The sequence below is a fragment of the Podarcis vaucheri genome (genome assembly GCF_965113315.1).
Source record: "Podarcis vaucheri genome assembly, chromosome: 1".
In the NCBI taxonomy this organism is placed as follows: Eukaryota; Metazoa; Chordata; class Lepidosauria; order Squamata; family Lacertidae; genus Podarcis; species Podarcis vaucheri.
The window spans coordinates 109,658,923-109,683,170 of NC_138759.1; the positions used below are offsets into that span (position 1 = coordinate 109,658,923).

At 41.4% G+C, this 24,248-nt stretch overlaps 2 protein-coding genes across 7 annotated transcripts in view; both read right to left on the minus strand.

Annotated features, from left to right (window-relative positions):
- Nucleotides 1–14,648, minus strand: part of PLA2R1 (phospholipase A2 receptor 1) — a 61,997-nt gene extending 47,349 nt beyond the window's left edge. The window contains exons 1-7 of one of the 5 annotated variants that reach the window (XM_082197397.1): nucleotides 13,806–14,645; nucleotides 10,860–11,243; nucleotides 9,027–9,200; nucleotides 7,294–7,467; nucleotides 5,228–5,341; nucleotides 3,786–3,929; nucleotides 629–817 (exon numbers count right to left, since the gene is read on the minus strand). In XM_082197397.1, the coding sequence (XP_082053523.1) occupies nucleotides 629–817; nucleotides 3,786–3,929; nucleotides 5,228–5,341; nucleotides 7,294–7,467; nucleotides 9,027–9,200; nucleotides 10,860–11,243; nucleotides 13,806–13,929 (1,303 nt within the window). In that variant the 5' untranslated portion in view covers nucleotides 13,930–14,645. Of the gene's footprint in view, nucleotides 1–628; nucleotides 818–3,785; nucleotides 3,930–5,227; nucleotides 5,342–7,293; nucleotides 7,468–8,601; nucleotides 8,746–8,836; nucleotides 8,996–9,026; nucleotides 9,201–10,859; nucleotides 11,244–13,805 lie in introns of those variants that run through there. The other 4 variants (XM_082197401.1, XM_082197398.1, XM_082197399.1 and 1 more) reach the window with 4 other exon arrangements.
- Nucleotides 14,649–19,788: 5,140 nt separating this feature from the next.
- The window catches only part of ITGB6 (integrin subunit beta 6), a 64,263-nt gene continuing 59,803 nt past the window's right edge, over nucleotides 19,789–24,248 (minus strand). For both annotated transcript variants that reach the window (XM_082198158.1, XM_082198159.1), the window contains 3 exons: nucleotides 24,008–24,127; nucleotides 22,826–22,992; nucleotides 19,789–21,369 (listed from right to left, as the gene is read on the minus strand). In XM_082198158.1, coding sequence (XP_082054284.1) covers nucleotides 21,271–21,369; nucleotides 22,826–22,992; nucleotides 24,008–24,127 — 386 coding nt within the window. In that variant the 3' untranslated portion in view covers nucleotides 19,789–21,270. The remainder of the gene's footprint in view (nucleotides 21,370–22,825; nucleotides 22,993–24,007; nucleotides 24,128–24,248) is intronic.

Genomic DNA, 24,248 nt, shown 5'->3' on the forward strand with positions numbered 1-24,248 from the left:
CAAAAACATGCAAACAGAGAGCATATTTAACCCTCCTCCCCTTCCCCTGTGCCACTAACAACTTCATACCAAATACAGCATGCATACATATGCTGTATATCCATATGATTTCCCTCTCACACTTTTCCTGGTTCCTTTGCTTTTCTACTACTCCACGTAATCCACATCATTTTAACCATCCAATTTGTTATCTATTAAATACCCTATCTATTTCAACTCTGTTGGAAGACCTGCTAAGCTATGTATTCGTCTATACTGGTCATTAAAATATTCAATAAACATTGTCCATTCTTCCTTATATTCCTTATCTCCGTTTTCTCTTATCCTGTTCGTCAGACCAGCCAGTTTATCATATTTGAACATTTTACGCTGCTATTCTTCCTTACACTGCTATTGCTCCTGAGCTGCAGGTTAGGGGTAAGTGTAGGTACGCCCTCTTGGGGCCCCAAGCCTTTAGCAACTTCCTGATGATGCCAACTTCTGACACTGGCCTCCAATGGGTTTTTTCTATCGACTTTGGGTTGGATTGTCACACTTGACAGAAAGGAATTCAGTGTGGCTGCCTTTAAAAGGAAAATTGTCTGTACCTTAAACCAATGTTTAGTGCACATTAACTATGAGAACTCACCATATTCAAGAAGATTAATGAGCATCTCTGTATCAGCCAAAGAGGTTATGCTAATGAGTGTGCTATTATCATCCTGGCAGGAAAGCAAAGCTTCATTCCAGTTTTTTCCTTCTTTATAAAGTTTATAGCAGTAACGATTATATGGATACCAATTATAGTCACAGTCGGTAGGATAAAATTTCCACGAATCTTTTCAATTAAAATGTACAGAAACAAAGCTATGTTAACCAAATGAATTCTTTCCTAGTCCTCATAAATCTATTTATGCAATATACATGCACATATATAATAGCTCTTTTCAGTATTTTTTTTAAGAAAAGAGAACACATTTGCCTACCAAGAACTAGCTACAGTGCAAAAATGTGTTATATGAATATGTTTATGCATGCATAAGCACCCCCCCCACAAAGTAAGAAAATAAAATTGCCCTAAGAATGTTCGAGAAGTTCAGTCTTTGTGAATTCTGACATAATCTGACCTAAACCACACCTTCCAGCCAAATACGCAGATTGGAACATACGCTACAATCCTAACTCCATTTATTTCCAAGTAGACATAGTAAAGACTTTTTTTGCAAACCACTTTGAGGTTCTTTTAGTCAAGTGGCATCTAAATTTTATGAATACATAAATAGATAAAGACTGCCACCACAGTTACCCATCAACCTTTGAGCTTCCTGAACATTCCAATGCAGTTCTCACTCAGTAAAAGTATCAAACTGATTTAAAAATTCATGAGTTAAAAAATAAATAAATTGGATTTTCATACAGATTTTTTAAAAACTTCAGGTTAATGTAGACTTAGGGGTCAAACAGAACAGAAGCAGACTGATTTACCTATACTGATACCTTTCACTGAATGTACAGTGGTACCTCGGGTTACATACACTTCAGGTTACATACGCTTCAGGTTACAGACTCCACTAACCCAGAAATAGTGCTTCAGGTTAAGAACTTTGCTTCAGGATGAGAACAGAAATTGTGCTCCGGTGGCGTGGCAGCAGCAGGAGGCCCCATTAGCTAAAGTGGTGCTTCAGGTTAAGAACAGTTTCAGGTTAAGAACGGACCTCCGGAACAAATTAAGTACTTAACCCGAGGTACCACTGTAATAGGGCATACTTCTGAGTACTTTGTGTAACTAGTGTTCATTAACTAACAACATTCAAGTCTCAGCTGTATTTGTCTATATTCTGGAGCAAGACCCTAACAGAAGGGTGGGGGACGTTTGGACCTCCAAATGCTGCTGACTCCAACTCCCGCCAGCCCCAGCCAAAATGTCAAAATGTCCAGTGGTCAGGGGTGATGTGAGTTCTAATTCAGCCACATTTGGAGGGCCACAGGTTGCCCACCTCTGCCCTAACAGAATAAAGAAAATGTTACGGCTGAAATTAACATCTATTCTAAAACTATGCATGCTTCCATGTTTTGGGCTCCATTAAAACTCCAGGGAAAGCTTTGTTAGTTTTAGAAAGCTTAAACCATTGTAAAGGCTCACAAATTCTTTCAGAAAGGGAGAAAAAAAATCTGATTGCTTGTTTGCATACAAAAGCAATTTTCTCTGGAATCTGCACCAATAAGACATAGAGTGGTACCTCGGGTTAAGAACTTAATTCGTTCTGGAGGTCTGTTCTTAACCTGAAACTGTTCTTAACCTGAGGTAAGGTAAAGGTAAAGGGACCCCTGACCATTAGGTCCAGTTGCGACCGACTCTGGGGTTGCGGCGCTCATCTCGCTTTAGTGGCTGAGGGAGCCGGCGTACAGCTTCCGGGTCATGTGGCCAGCATGACTAAGTCACTTCTGGCGAACCAGAGCAGCGCACGGAAACGCCGTTTACCTTCCCACTGGAGCGGTACCTATTTATCTACCTCCACTTTGACGTGCTTTCGAAGTGCTAGGTTGGCAGGAGCAGGGACCAGACAAAGGGAGCCCACCCCGTCGCGGGAATTCGAACCGCCGACCTTCCGATTGACAAGTCCTAGGCTCTGTGGTTTAACCCACAGTGCCACCCGCACTTTAGCTAATGGAGCCTCCAGCTGCCGCCGCACAATTTCTGTTCTCATCCTGAGGTAAAGTTCTTAACCTGAGGTGGTACTACTTCCAGGTTAGAGGAGTCTGTAACCTGAAGCGTCTGTAACCCGAGGTACCACTGTAGTTGGCTTCTATTAGGGCTGGGCAGGAAAGAGAAACTGCAATGAGTATATCCCCTCTAATTTTGTGTTCTGCCATGTTCCCCACTGCAGCCATTTGGTGACTGGTGGTGGCTGCAGTACTCTCTCAAAAGTCTAACTGTACCTACGAGTCCAAAAAGCCTGGCGATCCTTGGACTATAATTTATATCACCACCTTGACAGGGCTGGGGAACTGCATCTGGCCAAGTGGCCGCATCCTTATTGCCAAATCTTCCCCTGCAGACCAAATCTGACAGGTAGGCAAAACTGCCCCCCTGTCAATCATGTGACATCACAATGCTGTTGCAATGTGACCCGATTCAGCCTGTACAGTTCGAAGTCAAACTGTGAGCAAAACAGTCTTCAAAGCACAGAAGAGCAATTGGTTCATCAACACTTGTGAAGCCCAACATTGGCACAATGTGCTTCCCAAGTGCCACTCAGCTGATTGTCGGTGCTTGAGAAGCCCAGTGCAGGGACCTTTGCCGACATTGCTGATCAGTTGTATTATGTATTATTTTATCAGGTGTAGGTGAAAGGAGAAGGCCGGGGGACGTCGACTAACTTAGGCCTGCAGACTGGAGGTTTCCCACTCCTGCACAATGAAATGATAAAAAATGAATAAATGGGATTCTATTCTCCACTACATGCAGAAAATGTTCTTCTGAAGAGCTAATTTCTCCTCTTTAAAATCTAATGAAATAGGTACGCTTTTTGCCCTCAGAATGGTAAAAGTGGGATTGTTAAGTGTTCGATTGCCTTCAAAGCTTATATGCCAATTTACAAACAAAGGGACCCTGAACAATGATTTATACTTGAAACTACCTTTCTCCTGAATTCAATTGGCATACTTAGCACATCTTGTAATTCCCAAACACTCAAACTGCCTGAAGCCCAAGATGTGGAATGTACATATGTCCCCCTTATTAAAAGTAGAAAGAGATATAAAAAGCCTCACAGATCAAATTACATTGCTGGTTAGAGACTCACCAAATGCTTCGTGTTCAGTAGCATTTAAATATTTTTTGCATACATATGGTAATCCAGATTCACATGGGTAACTCTGCCAGTCCTGCTGTATTTTTGAGTTAAACACTTTGCAGTGATGTTGCCCAAGAGAGCTGTCAGAAGGATCTGCAAACAGAATATTATTTTAGCACCATGTGTACAGTACAATACAATATGCAGGGGGTATTTTATATATATATCTCTGTATCTAAAAGCCTGACATTCTGCCCCAATCAGCAAGATTCTCCAAGTCCAGAATGGTGACCAAGGAACAGAACCACATCTGGGCAGGCATGATTCTCAATGGCTTTCGTTTAGAAGCTATCAGGCAAGTTTAGCCTTCCATCCAAATGCTGTCCTGAAGTGCGCCACTTGCTTTATCCCATATTTTATTTTTAATTGTATTGTTTTATTTTTTTTAAAATAGGAATTTACATCCAACTGTTTTCCTCCAAGAAGCTCAAGGTGGTTCTTCTCCATCTTATTTAATCCCCACAACAACCCTGCGAGGCTTCATGGCCAAGTGTAGATTTGAACCCTGGTCTCTCCCAGGTCCTAGTCTGACACTGGCTCTTTTTAGTTTGGTGGCTGAAAAATTCTATTCTTGGCAACTCTGAGGTCAGTGGATTAAATAACATTTTTAACTGTAACTGTTTTAAAAAGCTTTTTTAAAAAAATGTGGATGTGTTTGCCACTCTGGGCTCCTTCGAGAGAAAGGACAGGATATAAATTCAATCCATCGATTCATCCATCTATCCTGTAGTTTGTCCATTGCCAAACTACTGGATAGATGGGTGAATAGATGGATAGAATTTAAGCATTCTCAAACAGTTACAGTTAAAAATGTTATGTGCTTGCCATTCTGTTATGGTATATAAAATGACAAATATTTCAGCATGAAATTTGTCTGTGCACTTCAAGGAAATCTAGCAAACACATTAAGCTTTGAGTTGTTGGATAGTAATTTATTGCATCTGTATTAACTTCTCGCATCTACCAGTAATCAGAAGAAGAAGAAGAAGAAGAAGAAGAAGAAGAAGAAGAGGAGGAGGAGGAGTTTGGATTTGATATCCCACCTTTCACTCCCCTTCAGGAGTCTCAAAGCGGCTAACAATCTCCTTTCCCTTCCTCCCCCACAACAAACACTCTGTGAGGTGAGTGGGGCTGAGAGACTTCACAGAAGTGTGACTGGCCCAAGGTCACCCAGCAGCTGCATGTGGAGGAGCGGAGACGTGAACCCGGTTACCCAGATTACGTGACTACCACTCTTAACCACTACACCACACTGGCTCCATTAAACTCAGAACCTGGTCTTTCTAATGTTTATATTGGAACATACTATTGCCAGCTCGTATTTTGATTTCAATAGCAATAGCCATAGAATCCTGGTGTTATAATAGAGCCAAGGATGAGGATCTGCGTACCTGATCGCCAGTTCACAAATGCCAAGGGTGCTCCATCTGACCATTGCCAGCCAGCGGCTCCATCCAGTTGATTTAAACCTGTCCACAGTAGAACTTCCTTTGTGCCCACCTGTTCTGCAGTGTAACAAGAGATCTAGCTTGACATTCAGGTAAGGTAAAGGTAAAGGTACCCCTGCCCGAACGGGCCAGTCTTGACAGACTGTGGGGTTTGTGCGCCCATCTCACATTTATTGGCCGGGGGCCAGCGCTGTCCGGGGACACTTCCGGGTCACGTGGCCAGCGTGACATCGCTGCTCTGGCGAGCCAGAGCCGCACACGGAACACCGTTTACCTTCCCGCTGGTAAGCGGTACCTATTTATCTACTTGCACCCGGAGGTGCTTTCGAACTGCTAGGTGGGCAGGCGCTGGGACCGAACAGCGGGAGCGCACCCCGCCGCGGGGATTCGAACCGCCGACCTTTCGATTGGCAAGCCCTAGGCGTTGAGGCTTTAGCCCACAGCGCCACCCGCGTCCCGATGACATTCAGGTACCAGTTCAGTATTGCCCAATTTATACAGGAATTGCATCTCCAAGCTGGTCGGTTACTTTCTCCACCTTCCACTAGGGGGAATGAGACATCAGCAGGAGGTACAAGTAACAGCATTCTGCATTCATTACTGCCAGAGGAAACAAGAATCACTTTCAACTCCACTGGACATGCCCAGGTACCCCCCAAGATGCCAAGCAGTGTAACAGGGATGAGCCCCCTGATTTCAAACACTTGGGTGGAAAGCCTCCTTGCAGTGCCTGCTTGAAGTTGAAATCTCTAGCCCCCCCCCCCCCCGCAAATTATCTCCTATTATGTTTTTGCCATTTTCTTTAAGATCAAATCAATATTATTTCGATTCATTGTCCTGGGGCTCCTAAATAGGCCCATGCCTGCTCTGCCTTTTTGATAATATGGCACTGCCTCCTTGCCTACGTGGGACAAGTGTAGTCCCTTCTTCCTCTCACCACTCCAGCTGAACAGGTACTGCTAACCTCTCTCTTGGTATTAGCAAGTTTAGCTGCTGTCAGCCTTTCCCCCTTAGCCTCTCCCAACCAAGGAAAGGAAAAGAGTGTGCAGGGTGAGGGTGGAGAGATTAACAGTGGAAGGGGAAGTAGGAGCAGTCATATTGAAACTTTTAATATTATTTCATCACAAACTATAGATCCTCTTGCACACTAATGAATGTCTTCCGCCAAGTGCACGGGCTCATTCCTATTACCATGCCCCCAACATATAGGAAGACCAGGACACATCCAACGCAGTAGACAAGGAGCAAGATGATCCCTATGTCCTATGATAGCCACCCACATGGATGAGGACAAAGTTCCCCGTGAGTTTACCTGCTGAACAAGGTTGTAGGAAAGGGGAATCTGGAAGGTAGGTGCAGTTTAGGGTGTTTGGGGAGGCGGTAGGAGGGTTGAAAAAGTTTGAGAAGCACAGCTATGCCTCTTTGTGAATCACCTGTCATTCAGGATCACAATGACACGTTGCACACATAATGCTAAACCATAGTTTAGTGCTATGTAAATGAACAACAGTGATCTTCAAGCTTGTGTACTCCTTCATCCCCTAACAGGAGATTGAAAGCATCTGTTTTCTGTCACAAGCTAATTGTGGTTTTTCTTTATGGCTGAAAAGGATAAACTGTGGCTACTTTAAACTATGCACTGTTGAAACAAAACAGGATCAAGTTGTGATTTATGACGCTGGCTTGATTCAATAAACCATGTTAAATTAATCAGAATTCTCCGTTAAGACATAACAGAAACTCCAGTTACATGAAAACAGGAAGAGGAAGGGTTGTGCAATGGCTGAACATGGAAGAGACGGGAAGGAGTATGTGAGCCCAAGGTTTGTTGCTGCTCTTTCACATAGTGTTAAACTATGGCTTCACATTACACGTGAACTGGACCAATGAATTTTGCACAAATGGGGCTAGAGCATCTAGGATGAAATCTGAAATGGACAGCTCTCCTATTCTAGCCGCTGACAGATTCAAATGAAAGGTTTCACTCACAAACAAGGTTGCAAACCTACCACGTGGACCACTAATATACTTCTGTTCAGCCATATCTGTGATGCTTAGCAAATCCGCTCCTTGTCCCTGACATGCAACACGTGCCTCATTCCAAGAGAGAACAGAAAGAAGATTGAATTGGTAACAGATCTGAGTGTCTGCGTTCATCTCCCAAAAAATGTCACAGCCAGTCTCTGTGTGAAAAAAGAGAAAGAAATCAAGTTAAAAACAGCATGATATTACAAAGCAATTAAGAAAGATAACACTCTGAGATAACAATCTAGCTTAATTAACACCAAATGAACAAATGGAACTGCTAGGATGTTATTATTACAAATTCGCTTTCAACGTTCTGGTGTCAAAACTATATCAGGAAGTAGGATGCACTCTGAAATTTAAAAGGAGAAGGAAAATCAACTTCACACATAGGACTGAATTCCTCCTGTCTTGATAATGTCAGTGAGTAATACAAGTTTAAACAATTAAGGAAACAGCGACTTGAATTGGTGAGCAGCATCTAATGAAACATTTACTTCCCCATCTTTACTTTCTCACTGTCCATTTATTGGTCTGATCTCCACTGACCAATAGACACATAAATAGAGTTAGTAGACAGAGGTGCATATTAAGTAACATTTCTTTTGTTTAGAAGTGAATTGCTACATCATGTGGCAACTGCAGCTCTGGACAATTAAACCCGCAGATTAGTAAGAACTGCAACAATAAATACATTGATAAAAATTGCAAGTACTGTAGCAGGGGACACTGTTGAAAGGCAACATTTGTTTTCCTAGGGCATTTATATCCGAAGTGCACTTCAAAGCTTCTTCACTTCTTAAAAATCCTCCCCTTTCTTCTATCTTCTAGATTAAGACAGGAAAGAGACAGAATTCCTGCTGTGTTTGCACATAAGGAAAACATGCTTGGTTCTTTAAAAACAACAAGTGGGAATTCCTTTTCAAAAGTTGTATCTTTCTTGCTAGGTGGTTATGGGGCTGCTAAATACTTGAACCTAAGATGTAAGGAATCGCTCTTATGATTGCATATTGATGGAACTGGCTGAGGAAATAACAAATCTCATACAAAGATAACAACAACTTCTCTCCATGATGTCAGGAAGACTTTAATGAATTATTGGGGGGAGGAAGAGGAATAGAATCTGATCTGATGGAGTCAAAAGTTTATATTTTCATGTAGAATTATGGAAAACGTTTAATGAAATGAGCATGTAGTGTTGCATCGGAAGTCCATCTCCCTTGCTATGATAACAACTGAAATTATTGTATCAGCAAAAGGAAAAAGTACACATTGACACTTGAAAATCTTACTGATTTCAGTGGGGGAAGTGTGCACTTTTATTTTCTTCCAGTGAAATCAATGGGATGTGCAAGTGTTTAACTTTGGCTGGATCATGTGTGAATGTTGTTCTTGCAAGCATAGTGTACTCCAATACTTTCTTTGAAAGTGGCCAACTAGAGAGGGGGAGAGAAAGAAAGAAAGCAGATGAATGCTGGCGAAATTTCTCACTTGGTTTTATGATAGTACAAGGCAGCTTTTACTAACCTGGTGCCCTTCAGTTGTTCATCCTAGCCAACAAAGCCATTGGTCATGAATAATAGGAACTGGAGTCCAAAAAGATCTGGGAGGCACCAAGTTGGCAATCCCTGCTATAAGGTATGGGACATACTGAATGTAGCATGTAAGATGTGACTATCTTGTTATTCATTAACTGTTGAAGAACACAAGCACATACCAGAATTTGGGCAAAGTCCCCATTTTTCATCTTGCTCATACTGACTTGTTGTGGCACACCAGGGATAGTCATCTTCTCTGGAATCTCTGATGCACTCATAGTGCCATTGATTGTTGTATTTAAATGGAAAAACACAAGGCGAGCCATGGGAATTTCCCAACAGGGTATATGTCTCTGCATGAAATAAAATACTGAGGATAAATCACTTAGAAAAAAAATATATAGAAAGCAATAGGAAACCCTCTAATTTGTACTCCCCCAAATCTGGTATCACAACGGTCCTTTGATTTGGAATAGTAATCACACTTACATGAAAGGAAGTTCCTTTGAAATCAGTAGTACTTCAGAATAAATGCATTTGGGATTAGGATCGAATGTCAATAATGCAAGATTTTCAACACCAAGGTTGTGAGTTACTGTAACTATATTTGTTTTTCCATTCTTCTTGATATTATAATTTAGTAGAATAGCAGAAGTGACAATGAACTGCTTCAAAAATGCATCCATTTACAATCAACAAAGATTTTCAACTGCTGTCATTATTTTAGTTTCATGGTTTTTAATTTTTAACAGTAGCAAGACAAAATTGCAGAACAATTATTATGTACATGTCATGGACAAAGAATTCCGGAGTTAGCTTACTAAACCAGGACATCCACTCATATTTTTATTTGGTAGCAGTAGACTTGGCCTTTTAAAACGCATTACTACAACCATCATAGGATAATTAAGGATTAGAAATTACTCCACAAGCCATCAAATCCAAATGATGCCCTTGTGTCAGGATGTCAAATACAGTACTTATACCAGTGTAAATTCATACAGCCTCCAAATTTAATGTATTTTAACATTAAAAAATAAGGGCCATATATTTGCATTGTTTCCCTATCAAATTTATACTTCTCCCCTCCGCCCTCAAACTTTTGGTATGGATTATGTCTTGATAGTAACAACTTGATTTGCAACAGAACATAGTAGGCAGCCTTACACAGACTCAGACCATAAGTACTGTCTACACTGATCAGCAGTACCTCTCTAAGGTTTCAGACAGCGGTCTAACCCAAGCCCTACCTGGAGAACTGAAGAACTTATGGACACAAACCAAATGCTCCACCACCAAGCCATGATATTACAGTATTTTTATGTGGCCATTCATCTAGTTATAATGCATTGCAAATAGCTAATGGCTGCACCCCAAGACAAACAGTATATATTTATTGTATATATTCACAGGTGGTCTTTCTGCAACATCAGAACACGTGGTGTATATCGAGCACAAATCTGTGCAGATCATTGATTCATAAATAGGTTTGTAATTGTGAATGCAGAATTGCAGGCTTCACACAGGAGCACGACTGGAACAAGTATCACGTAAGCCCAGTAATTGTTGGGCTTAGCCATGTGAAATAGATTGAGAATTAGGAGCATAAGCACATAGAAACTGGTGACTGTGGGAGTGCTTTGAAATTAGCAAGCTAAACAATATTTTTTAGAGCACAGCCACTTTTTTGAACTGAATTAATATTTGAGAAAGGTATCACACTGATAGCCTAGAGAGAGATCGAAGCCCTTTGTGGCAAATCAAACTCATGGCATGCATAACACACAAGGAACAGTCTTTGGAGTGCCACTCCACATAATGTGAGAATAGTTGGCTCAAGGTGTGTTTGCTTGCCAGCCACACACAACAAATGGCTTTCCTTAACCCATGTGATTGGATCCTGTTTCTGTTTGTTTTAGTCACTTGTAAAATGCTGTTTTTTTTGGGGGGGGGGAAACCTATTACCAGTAATATTAATGGAAGCATGGAAAGAAAGCAAATATTTATTTTACCTTTGAATGCATGTTCACAAAGATCCCCATCAAGAGACAGGAATTGTTTCCATCCATATGCTGAATTTCTTTTTGCCACAACAAATTTGCCACTCTCAAGTGCTAATTTGTACTGTGATGCACCAATCAACCCTTTTCCAAGGCAGCTCCACCACAGTGAGTGCTGAGCTGAATTGCATTCAGCCATGAGCAATGGCTGCTCTTGGTTGCTGATATTGAGTCCTAGACAAGTGCTTCGGCCGATGTTGAAAAGATGCTGTTTAGAACCCCATTTCCATAACATGTATTTCGAAAGCTGAGTGCAGTCTTCAAGGATGAGCTTCGATGTCTCAGCTTTAACACATGTGTTGAGGGAATCACTTTGGATAATAAATATCCCTTTTTCTAGAACAAAAAAACCCCTCCATTTCAGTTCATTACAATGACTGGATTATTATCAGTAACAGTGATAAGACATTCACAATGCAATCCAATGAATCTTTACTCAGTAGTAAGCAGCACAGGAGTGCAATGGGTCTTACTCCCAGTTAATTATATATAGATTGAATGAATGCATGAAAATCCTTTACTCATTCAAACTTACAACCAAACTTGCACAGGAATGGCTTTTCCAAGCCTACTGAGTTTTCAGATACCCTTGGGTTTGAATGTGGTTACCTATTCATTTGAAAATAAAATTAATTAATTTTCCTACAAATTGATAGTCATGGTTATTAATGAATTTATTATTAAGTACTGCAAAGTAAACTATGTCATACATTTATTACCTCAATATTCCAGGAGGAATGTCCCAACCTCCGAGACTATGTTTTCCCCTGGTTCCCAAGTAATAATCAGGCTTGTCAATATTTGTACGTTTTGTAGCATTTAAAAACATCTAGGCAAGTGCTCCTGCCAGAGAAGTGCCCTCAGAACTATAACTTTAAAATTTAAAACTTTAAAAAAGGTGTTCCAGTTGTTAAAGATGTGTTGGGGAAGTACGCAAGTCCTTACCACTACAATGACACAGGTGCTAGCCAATAGGCACCTATGATTCTTGTGCAACGAGAGCGCACGTATTTGTCAGAACTTGGATGCCCACTAAAGTGAAAGTGTGGCATGTCTCGGCTACGCTGTCCTCCTCTGTCTCAGAACAAGACAAGGAAAATGCTATTTCCTCACAACAGACATTTACCTGAGGGGGAAATATTAGGATTACTAGCTCTCCGTAAGCTAAAAACAGTGCATAAACCACATAATGAAAAGACTGATTAGTGAGGCCCTCTAGTGAATGGCTAAGGGTGCTTCCAGTTGACCTGTTTATTGAACATTCATCCTGTTTTGTTTGCAGGGAGGTTAGGTGACAGAGCATCAAAGCAAGTGCTATCCCACACGTTCCACTGCACTTTTCCTGTCACTTTCCTTATTGCAAAAAGTCTCACCTTTTAAGGAAGCAGGTTTGAAGCACAAGGCCTCCCAATCAATTTTATCAGCACAACCTAACTTTGATAGTATACAACTGGATCCCACCTGAAAACAACATCCGTCTGGAATCACCCATACTATGCATTCCTAAGCTTGCTTATTCTGAAATCAGTTCTATAGAGGATTTCTTATTATTATTATCCTAACACTTAATGCAAAAATAATATTCTAAGCAATTTACAAAGGCTAAGAACCTTTTACACAAGTGTAAAAATCTAAAAGGTAAAGGTAAAGGACCCCTGACAGTTAAGTTGCGAACGACTCTGGGGTTGCGGTGCTCATCTCGCTTTACAGGCTGAGGGAGCTGGCGTTTGTTTGCAGACAGTTTTTCCGGGTCATGTGGCCAGCATGACTAAGCTGCTTCTAGCAAAACCAGAGCAGTGCACAGAAAGTAAAAATCTAAACAGCCATAATTAAAATACACAACGTAACAAAACAATTACAACTATACAGCTAATTAAATAGGAGATTCAATGGGCCTTCCTGTCTAGTTAGTAATGCCTCCAGGCTATCACTATTTTGCAGGAGGAATTCAAACACATATCAGAACTTTGGATTTTTGCGATTAAAGTCAATTAAACACAGCTAATGTGGTGCTGTGGTCTAAACCACTGAGCCTAGGGCTTGCTAATTGGAAGGTTGGTGGTTGGTGGTTCAAATCCCTGCGATGGGGTGAGCTCCCGTTGCTCGGTCCCAGCTCCTGCCAACCTAGCAGTTCGAAGGCACTTCAAAAATGGCGTTTCCACATGCTGCTCTGGTTTCGCCAGAAGCGGCTTAGTCATGCTGGCCACATGACACGTAAAAACTGTCTGCAGACAAACGTCGTTTCCCTCGGCCGGTAAAGCGAGATGAGCACCACTGTCAGGGGTCCTTTACCTTTTTTAAACACAGCAAACCCACTTAAAAAGACAGAGAACTTTTTGCGTTTAGGGAAGTGATGTGGGGAAATGCATTGAGAAGTGTGGGTTTAACGAATGATTAGCGGGGCAGGTGCTTCAGTCACCCCACAAACAAATCGGACTTAATGCTCACTGGAAACTAGATATACTCTAATCATCAGTGCACAAACAAGTCAGGATGAATGAATGTTGCTTGGAGGAGCCCTAAGCCTGTTTAGGACTGCAGGCCAACAGCGCAACCCTAGCCGTCCCTACTCAGAAGTAAGCCCTGTCGAATTCAGTGGGTTTACTCCTAGACGGGGCTGCAGTGCAACCCAAGTTATTTGGAGTGACAGTGCCACTTAAGCACGATGCCAAGCGTGCAGCGCCCCCCCCCCCCGGACTGGAAGATTAACGCCGGGGGAACTTGACGGCTGACTCACTGTGATAATAGCTGGAAGGGAATCAAAGGGGAGAGAGAGAGAGAGAGAAAGAGAGAGAGAGAGGAGACGCGCAGAAAAGAGCCGCCGCTTTCCATTCAGCGCCGTCCAAGGCAACTGCACTTTCCCAACAAAACCCCGGCCGCTCGGTCCAGCTGACTTACTCCAAAAGTAGGGCACTTGGTCGCGCGTCAAAGCGCCGAGCTCCTCTTCAGCCAAGCTGGAGCGAACTATCAGCATGGAGCAAGCCCAGACGAGCTGCAGCAGCAGGGACTTGGCACGGGACATTTCCGCCGCGTTTTAAGAGAGGGGAAAACGTTCCCGCGGAGTTGGCAGGAGGAGGACCGCCCCCGTCCGGGAGAGCATGAATGGGGAGCGAGGGGAGGGAGAGCAGCTGCTTCTGTGGGGCTGAGCTGAGCAAGGCGGGAGGCGCTTCCCGCCCTTTCCGCCGGAGGGAGAAGAAACGCCGCAATTTCTTCTCTCTCGTTGCTGCAAGTTGCTCCCTCCCCTCCTGAGGGGAGGCGGATGTCAAGGAACCAGGCCGTGACCACGGCAGAAAGAAACAGGCAGGCCCTGCGGGGCGCTAAATAAATAAGCCACCTTTATGTTGGCAGCAGTAGCTAGTAAACTGGGGGGCAGGCCACTTTGGTTGGCGGTGTTTTCCAGACGACGTGCTCCTCCTGGTTGGGTTGTGCGGAGGTTGCGCTCGGACGCTTCCGCGCCGCAGTTCATTGCGGCTTTGGCGCCGCTGGCGCGCGCAAGAGTTTGGCATGCGAGTAGCAACGGGAGTTTGCTGAACCCACCACGGGCTGGTGACGTGATGGAACGTAGGCTCCGCAGCTTGCCATTTGCAAAGCTAGCCCAGGGAGCAAGAGACAAGCATCTGAGCAAGAATCCTGCCCCACAACCATCTCCGGCGAAATTCCAGCTCCATAGACGGAGATTGCTGCGTAAACAAAGGGCAATTTGCTTTGGCCCTTCTTATACAGCTTTAGTCACTGGCGCCAACTAGTGGCATTAACTAGGAACCCGCTCCTACTTTAAAAGCTACCAGATCACATGTATTCCTGGTGCCACATTCAGGGGCCGTTTTATTTATTTATTTGGCAGATTTATAGATTCCTCATTTCAAGGCGGATAATTATGTTTCCTAGAAACGTGGGAAGCTGCCGTATAACTGGCCCATGCCATGGCTCTTCCTATCCAAGTCTCTGGCTAGTAGCATTTTGTATAGTTTGTAGCAGAATCGTAACAAAATTAAATCCTATTGAATTGTATGGGGCTTACTGTCAAGACAAGCCTCTAGGATTGCAGCCAGGTAAATTGCTAGGTGACACTGGACTTAGTAACTAGGTGGAATCAGGAGTTTCCATCTACTCTTCTTGAATACTGATGTGCATTCTATGGGCACTTCCAGATTTGTATTTTTGGCTGGGATTCAACCACATCCGTGAACATTGGTCATTTTTAAAATAAAATAAAAAATTATTAAAGATTTTCATTAAATACAAAAGAACGTGCAATCTCACTTTTTCTGTTCAGATTGTATAGTCTTTTGGTTACATTCAGTGTAGGCCATGTTGACTGATGGGAGTTGGAGTCCTATAAACCTGGAGGTCTCTTGTCATGGGTGGCTTTTACTTATTATTATTTATAAATTTATATACTAATGGCATTATAAGCAAGTTTCTGCAAATAACTTTTCCAAATATATTAATGTTTATATATACACCTCAGTATTAATAAATTAAAACTGCAGCACTAATAAACATGTATAGGTTTGGGCTATAAAGTGGTAAAGGTAAAGGGACCCCTGACCATTAGGTCCAGTCACGGATGACTCTGGGGTTGCAGCGCTCATCTTGCTTTACTGGCTGAGCGGTGTTTGTCCGCAGACAGCTTCCGGGTCATGTGACTAAGCCGCTTCTGGCAAACCAGAGCAGTGTGGTAGCCTTGTGCAAATACATATAGATGAAGCTCTTGGTTTTTTATGGGTCTTTCAGGCAAGAAGGACTGCAATTAACCCCTTGCTCCTGTCATATGCTCCTTCCATTCTCTCTCTCACCTACTCACACAGACAGATAACTGAGACTGACCTTAACTGTTGACTTATGGTTGACTGATGGTTGGAAGGTGGGGCACGCATAAGGTTATAGAACTTGTAGCAAGTGGACTGCCATGCTAGTCTGGTTCCCCTACAGATGCCAGATTTACAGAACAACCCAGACCATGTCATTGAATTCAGTGAAGCTTTCTCACAGATAAGTGGGGTTAGACTTGCAGCGTGGAACAACCACTGACAATGGGGTTTGAGACACATTTACACTGACTTTAACAGGGCTTACTGTACATGGATGAATGGGCAGCAAGGTGTAAGTGTATTATTCAACTGTTAGGGAAATTACAGGGGAAAACTGCTTCTATGTTTACTCCAAATGATATTTGAGAGCTACCCAAAATTGATTCTTGGAAAGCAAAAATTATAAAAGATGTGTATTAGCATTTCTCACAGGTATGCCAGGAAGCCCCCAATGTTTTGTACCGCAACAGTTAAAGCACATTCATTACTTGGCAAGTTGTGTAGGGATAGATTTCATTTGATTCACATACCAGACCCATCTGCTTCCACTGATCATTGCACCTAAGAAAAGAAGGGTATTTCACCCTCACCCCAGCAAAATGGACCACATTGTTGGAAAAGAAACTGCATATATTTGCTGACCACAAGCCACCATGAAGAACTAGTTCTAGTCCACATATATCATTAAAAAAAATATGGCAAAATTCTGAAAAGTAGTGTTCTAAATAATAGAACAAATAATAATAATAATAATAATAATAATAATAATAATAATAATAATAATTTTATTTATATCCCTCCCTCCCCAGCCAATTGCTGGGCTCAGAGCTCCAGATACAGCTTGCATAGCATAGCAGGAGCTTTCTGTGTTCATAATAATTGATTACTATCAATTTCATTTGACCAGTGGGGTCTCATAAAAAGAAAGATATAATAAACACAATACACAGAAGTGCTTGGAATTCTAACAAGGAAAACCACAAAACTAAAAATATGTCAGGAGTGCTCTGATGGTGTTTCCTGCTTGGCAGGGGGTTGGACTCGATGGCCCTTGTGGTCTCTTCCAACTCTATGATTCTATGATTCTATGACTTTTGCCTAAGGGAGCTTGCTACAATTTAGTGGAGACAGAAGCAACCAAATCCCCACTTTGTGACATCTAAAATGCCAGGTTTTAGAGGCCCATCCAGAACCTTCTGAACTTTCCATAAAGCTTTGTGAGAGATGCATCCAGCAACCAGAGGTGAATTTAAGACAATGTGAGTGTTGCACTGGGCATGCAATGCCTAATAAGCACTTGCCCAGCTTCTGGAAGGTGGTGTGGGGGTTCGGATAGAGTCCTCCTGCCTCCTTTTCAAAGCTGGCCAAGTGCTTACCTGTGTAACTCTTGCAGTAAAATATTTTAAAGTGATTTTTTTTAAAAAAAAAGAGGGGGGGGGAGAGAAGATTGTTGTGGGGGGAAATAAGAGAGCCAGCCAAAGTTGGAACTTTTAAAACCAGCAACTTTGAGCCTCTGAAAAACTTTCTTGACAATCTTCTCTAATGGGAAAAGCCTTTGATTTGCTTGTCAACCTTAAGGGTTCAGCTCTTACAAAAAAAGCTCTTACATTCTTCAGTGCTAAAGGATTGCCATAGTTAACCCTTGCTGCTAGGCTTGCAGCTCAATGGAACGTGCTAAAAGAAGGACCAGGGATTCCCACGACAAGTGGTTGAACAGAACATGTAAGCCAGTAGTGAGGCTGTGTGGTCACTGTGTGGGCTTGGGCAATGGAACTTCCCCTCCCCCTCTTTCCTCCCCAATGCACCTCCCCCAAATCTGCAGCAGAGATTGGGGGGGACTCCCAGAGCAGGGTTTTTTTGTGGGGGAGGGGGGAGAGGTTGAGGAAAGAGAGAGAGAGGAAAGAGTTGTTCCACTTGTGCATTGACTCCGTGGAAAACAACCCAGTGACGATATCCAATGTTAGGCATTCTCAAAGTAGAGCTTTTGAATGTGGATTTAATTCTATCAGTTTCAATTGGTTTACTCTAAGTATGATAAACATTGGCTACCACCCTATGTGAGTGACCCAAAATGATGCACATTTTTTCTGACTATCCTTGATCCATGTGGGTTATGTTCCATCCTTGCAGATAAAAAAATTGTATCTGAGTATGCTTCATAGCTTAGAAGCACACTCCGATACAATTTTTTAAAAAATCTGTAAGGGTGAAACAAACCCACACAGATCAAGGATTCTTCCCTTACCGTTCAGTATAGTCATAGTTAGAAAAAAAACCCAAATTTGTGAAAGTCTTTGGCAAGCTTTTGCTTTTTTATTATGCCTGGCGTGTATAATCATGGTTCTTTTAAAGATATCTATCCATCTTTGCCAATTGGTGACAAAATGTTAAGACAGTGGAAAGATTTCAAAGTATGGACCATTTTCTGGAAATATAGAAAATGAAGATTTAGAGAGAGGTTGATTGTAGGTAGGTTCTGCTATAAATTACAGACCACGGATAGCCACTATAGAGCTAAATCAATTCCAGCTTTCATACCCCACTGTGAAATATAAGCAGACATTCCCATGGTGTGCTTGAGAAGTATGATAGAGTGGCAATATAGCTCCTGTCAAAGACAGAGAAGGAATGTGCTCTTCATCACAGCAGGATATTAGCAAGAAGGATAAATATATATATGAATTTATATTAGGGAAGAAAAATGAGAACCAACAGAGAAAAACCCTGCAATTTCTCCAATATTTTACAACAGTGTAGATGAAAAATAATTATAATGCATATGTCTTCTCTATCCAACAATTACACATAACAGTGTAATAACCTGGAAAAGCAAGTTGACTACAAAAGACTACATTTGTATGAAAGTTCTTCATAAAGCAGATGAAAAAATGAGCAGCAATGCTTGAGTTAGAGCAATGTTTTAGGAAGTTGCAACAGCAAGATCTATGTCCAGAATTTGACCTAGGGTTATATAGGTATCACTACTGATATTGCCCAAAGTAATCAATAATGTAAGCTCTTGGACAAAATAGGTTGGGGGAAGAAAAGAAAAGCAAAAACACTATAGGAAAGCAAATGGAGGTCTACGGGGATTGCTGGGGATAATTGAACTCTTTAAAGCAATTTGAGAACTTCCACAGTTGGCAGTATTTGTAGAAAATCTAAGCATTGTAAAACAATGCAATCTTCCCTCTTCACAAAATGTTTAAGAAACTTGCATCTGCAAATAAGATGGAGTGACTTTACTTGAAAGGGAGTAGAGGGGTAATTAGTATCTCATATAAACTTTTTAATATTATGCTTATGTGGCAAAAATATCTGGTCTGAACCAGATAGCCTGAGCTGTGATATTCTCTGTGTGATGGGATACCAGAATGTGCATCCAGAATGGTCATGTGATATGACTGTCCCTTGTAGAGAACTATATGCCTGAAATCCGGATTTGCGCAATCTTTTTATCCACGTTTGAGGGAAAAGAATAATGCAGACCTGTTTGCCCCATGTACAAGGCTCAGCATTGGGCACCTTCAGCATTTGCATTGAAGAGTGTATGGGTACATGCCCACTCTTCTGTAGAGGTGATACAAGTCATTTTGATTTATATCTGATTAAGTCAGAGGTTCCAAAACTGTGGTCCATGGACTAGCTTAATTCAGGTGTTCTGTGTTGTGGGAATTATGATATGCTTTTCCACGCTTCAGGAAAATCCAGGTGGGCATGTGAATTCAAGTGACGGTGGCAATACACACATGTAATTAAATATATATGTTAGATACTGAATAGGGATCCAAAGCTCTTTCTTGAAAGTCAGTGTGATGTGTGGTGGCCCTGAGATAAACATTGTGAAATTGTGACACCCACCCACCTGAGTTACTTACAAAACAGCAGGAATCAGTACCAAATGTTGTGACACATGATGCCCACAAATTATAAGCTTTATGGTTCAAAACCATGCCCAGGATATTTGATTTGATATAGAATCTGGAAATCTGTGCAAAAGTGCTTGATTAGAACAATTCTGCTTACATATCAACATTTTAAAAAGAAAAGAAAAACTACTTAAAATGTCAGGTTTTAATTTTTAATTTTATTTAATGCATGCCATTCACACAATATTTACATATAAAAAAACTCGTAACAAAATGCCCAAGGGAATCCAATTAGTAAAATGTAGTTTTGGCCTCCTTTAAGGTCCAGCCTTGGGTCAAAACTATTTCAGGAAACATAACTGTTTAGACATTTCCAGTGTCTTCACCAAGTACATTCATACTATGAATAACATAGTGAAAGTTTGCTCTAGGAGGAAAAAAAAATCAAATACCACTTCATGGTAGAAAAAAAAGCCAGCTAAACCCTCCATCTTTTCTCTCACCTTCTTAAATGCAAGAGGCACTCTGCAAAAAGACTTCTTTTTTGTATAACTACATATACAAAACAACATTTTAAAGCAAATGTAAGTTCTATTTTGTGCAATAGGATTTACATCCAAGTGGCAGGGCAATCCTATACATATTTATATGCAGTAAGTGAGGCTTCCTTCTGAGTAGAGATATATAGGATTGCACTGTAAGTCTATTTAAAATTGCAGCCTTAGTTGTGGGGAATTTTATTAGCCAAACACAGAAACCTTTCCTAAGTCTGATTACTTTTAGTACTGGAATCTTTCACCATGTCAGGGCTTTAACTTCCACATCAGAGAAAGAAATTCAACAGGTTTTGAAAGCAGTAGTGTTAAAATATTGAGTTTATGCCATGTGGCTATTAACAGCATAGGAATCATGCCTCAAAAAAGTGGCAACTAACATCTTCCATCACTTACTGCTTATGAGTAAAGCTACATTCTCTTTTGTCATTTGGACACAAATGCAATGATTAATGAACATGCAGCATTTTATTGAGATGGCTCACGTGTATTTTTTATAATGATCTGCTTTCTGAGGTGATTTGCAAAGGAATGCACATAGCTGCCACCTTTGTTGAGGTGAGTAGGGAAGTTTCTATATGCACAATCTCTGTGTGTACACCTCAGAACATAGAGCATCCTAAGAGAGGTTTGGCTTCAGGCAGTGACACCCGTTTACTCTTGACAGGTCTCTCCAGCGTCTGGCTATGATGTTTCTGGCTGCTGAGAGTAGATGGGTTTATAGTGTGCATGGGCATTATTAACTTGGAAGATGTTTAGTAGGGCCAGTTCTGGGATGACCTCTAATAGCTGTTTAGTTACTTTGCTTATTTCTTGTAGGACTGTTGTCCAGAAGGGTTGGATTTTGGGACATTCCCACCACATGTGGAAGTATGTGCCTGTGGAACTGCAGCCTCTCCAGCATTTTGGTTACTTCACATCCAGTTCTGAATTCTGACACAGAAAATGAGTTCTCATAGATCAAATTAAGCTATGACTACGGGTCTTCCAACCATGAAAAGCACATATTCTGTCATCCTAAACTATTGTACCACTATAGCATATTAATAATAAATTTTGAACAAATTTAGTAAATGTAACATTTTTTCAAACTATTCCCTTCCCACCCCCAAAATCATTCAGGGTGCTAAAATATATCCGCAGCAGATCCGGGTTGTCTTTCCTTTTGCCTGTATGTTACATTTTTAAATGTTGTTGTTGAGCCTCTGTACAATGGGTTGATTCCCTAGAAAAGAGCGGGAAAATTGTATTCAATAAACTACTACATATTTGATTCTGTGGCATTTTGGTTTTTTAATAAAAACAGTTAATAAACAGATCTGTACTTAAATCTGATGTTAAATGAAAAATGCAAACAACTGAAGTAAAATATTTTGTATATTTCCCAAGAAATAACTTAGGCCATCGAAGGGTCATGATGATCCTATTTATTTTCTATTTCTGCAGAAGTATAACAGAAACAAGTTAGTCTATTTCACATAGAATTAGTAGTATACCATATTAGTTGTCCTGTGTTAAAAAATGCAATCTCTAACTAAATTTGTGCTTGTATATAACAAAGTAACTCCACTGAATGGGATTGTGGTGTCAAGCAATTCATTCCTCCTGCTCTTAATTGCTTGTTCATGGAGCATCAATGATAAAACAAATTACAAGCTCTTCCTATTAATGGCAATTTAATTTGGTATTGCTACAAGCATTGTTCTTCCTGGTGGAAAAGGCTTTTCACATGTCATACTTCACTATGTTCTATACGTCCATTGTTCCTTTTAACTCAGAAAGCCTATCTAGCTTCTAGCATCACAAGACATAGCCTCTCTTATAGATTGTAGGGCTTAGGTAGAGAAAAGCACAGCATAGGTTGTTGGCTATCCAGTGTGATACTGGGCTTTAAAATTTAATTGTTACCTCAAAGCCAATTAGTAAGATGCACACACTGGAATTCCTTGCATGAGGAGGAGGCCACTAAGCCGGGATTGGGAACCTCCACCAACCCCTGTCAGCATGGCCAATGGTCAGGGATGGTGAGAGTGCAACAACATCTGGAGAAGTGGAGAAGTGGAGGCAGAGGGGTGGAACACAGATTCTCCATATGAAGCTGCTGGGGTTTGGGGAGAGGGCTGAATCTCCTCAGCCATAATGCCATTGCCACTTGCCCTTAGCAGTTTGGCCAGGGAGAGCCTGCCTCTACACACTCAAGAAATGGGCAGGGAAGTTTGCCAGTAAGCTGAAACACAGAGCTAGAGAAACTGTACGTGCTTCTCTCCCTCTCAGATATGGTGGTACACTTCCACTGGGAAGTAAACCCAGGGGGTGACATTTCATGAAGAGTCAGACATCTACTGGGTTGAAAGCCGCACATGCCTTTGTTGCATGCTGCCTTCTATATAGATGTTAATAAGTTCTGCCTGGGCCAAATTGATCTTCAGATGTGAATATATTTACTCCTTACTTTAGACACTTTCAGGAAAGAACTATGATGTTTCCTTGCGTATTCTAAAATATCCTTATTTTACACATTTCAACAATTTTAATGCCACTATGTTCAGGTATGTCTTAGTGAGTCAGTGGAGTACACTGCAGAACATTCAGTTTTTCTTGAAACACAAAATCTACCGAAAATATGTAGCAGCTGCCATTTCGCAACTGAATAAAATAAAGAACTATGAAATTTTACGTACTGTTTGCCATTTGGCCTTCGATCTCTCTGCTTCAAAATTAGCGACTTCTTTGCGGTCATGAAATGAAACAAACAGTTTCCATATGCAAAGCAAGACAACCCCAGTGAGGGAGATAGCAATCGAAAGACCCAACACAATCATTGTAATATTTGGAGGTTGTGGACAGGCTGTAAAAAGAAAGGAAAACCCACATATATGGTTACAAATTAGGCTACACATTTGAAAGATGCTCTGAGTGGTTTAGTTCTGTATGCTTTTCATGTAAAGATTGGCATCCTAACCCAGATCCCAGAGAAACAACAAGGGATGTTATGTATGCTGGCTGCCTCATTCACTTCATTTCATGAGGAAATTCTGCATGCATGAAGGAATGCACATGTGGAGCTCCACCCATCATTCAAATGAATAGGACAAACTTTGGGAGCATCCACAGTAAATCAGATGATACATAGCTGAAAATAAACTTAGCATTGCCAGCCAGGCTGATTTCTTTTCCATATTGCTTCTTATCAATGGTTGTGTAAGAAACAAATATCTTAGGTGCACTTTCTTAGCTCATTGAAGAACAGTCTCTCTATAACTTATTGGCTTCGAGACTGAAAACTGAACCTCCTCTTCAGCTCCCTGTACCCCTGAAAAGCTTCTCTGGTTCGGGGTCAGTGGATTCTCAGTGGATTCTCTGCGGAAATTTCAGAGGCGGTTTTAGGGCACTGCGACTGGTGTGGTAACACTACTACAACAGAACATGAGAGGTGGGGTGCACCGATTTTTTTGCGTTGCACAAGGTGCCACTGAAATTTGAGAGCCCAAAGTCTTCCACTGGTGGAATGGAGCATTTCCAGGGAGTGTTACCCAAAATATGGTTGAGCTCCACTTGCACATGATCCAACTTGGCCAGTTTGCTCTCCACTGCCCCCAACCTCAGCATAGGAAAGTGTGTGTGTGTGTGTGTGTGTGTGTGTGTGTGTGTGCTATTCAAGAGTGCCCCTAGATGCTCTGGAGAGGATTTTCAGGCAGATAGTAGAAAGGATAGGAATGGAAAATGGTAAAAACCCCTTCTGAGAGCGTCCTCCTCCTTGCAGTTCTCAGGATCCAATTCAAATTTCCAGACCAACTTTTAAAAATATATATACTTGTTAGTAGTGTATGTAAGAAATTATTTACCAAACCCAAGTTGCCTACCTTTTTGATTTATGCTACGAATGGTTGTTTTTCCCTGTTCATCAGCTGCCATTTGAAATGTGATAGCACATTCATTTTCTCCAAGTAACAAACAAGGAACAAATTTATCTTCCATGATATCTGTGGGGGGGAACACTTTTTTCAGGTCAAAAACCATTCATCATGCAGTAACCATGCAGATTAAAGGATTTATATCACAAGGCTATTTTCAACAGGCACTAAGGAAGGAAGCTAAAATACT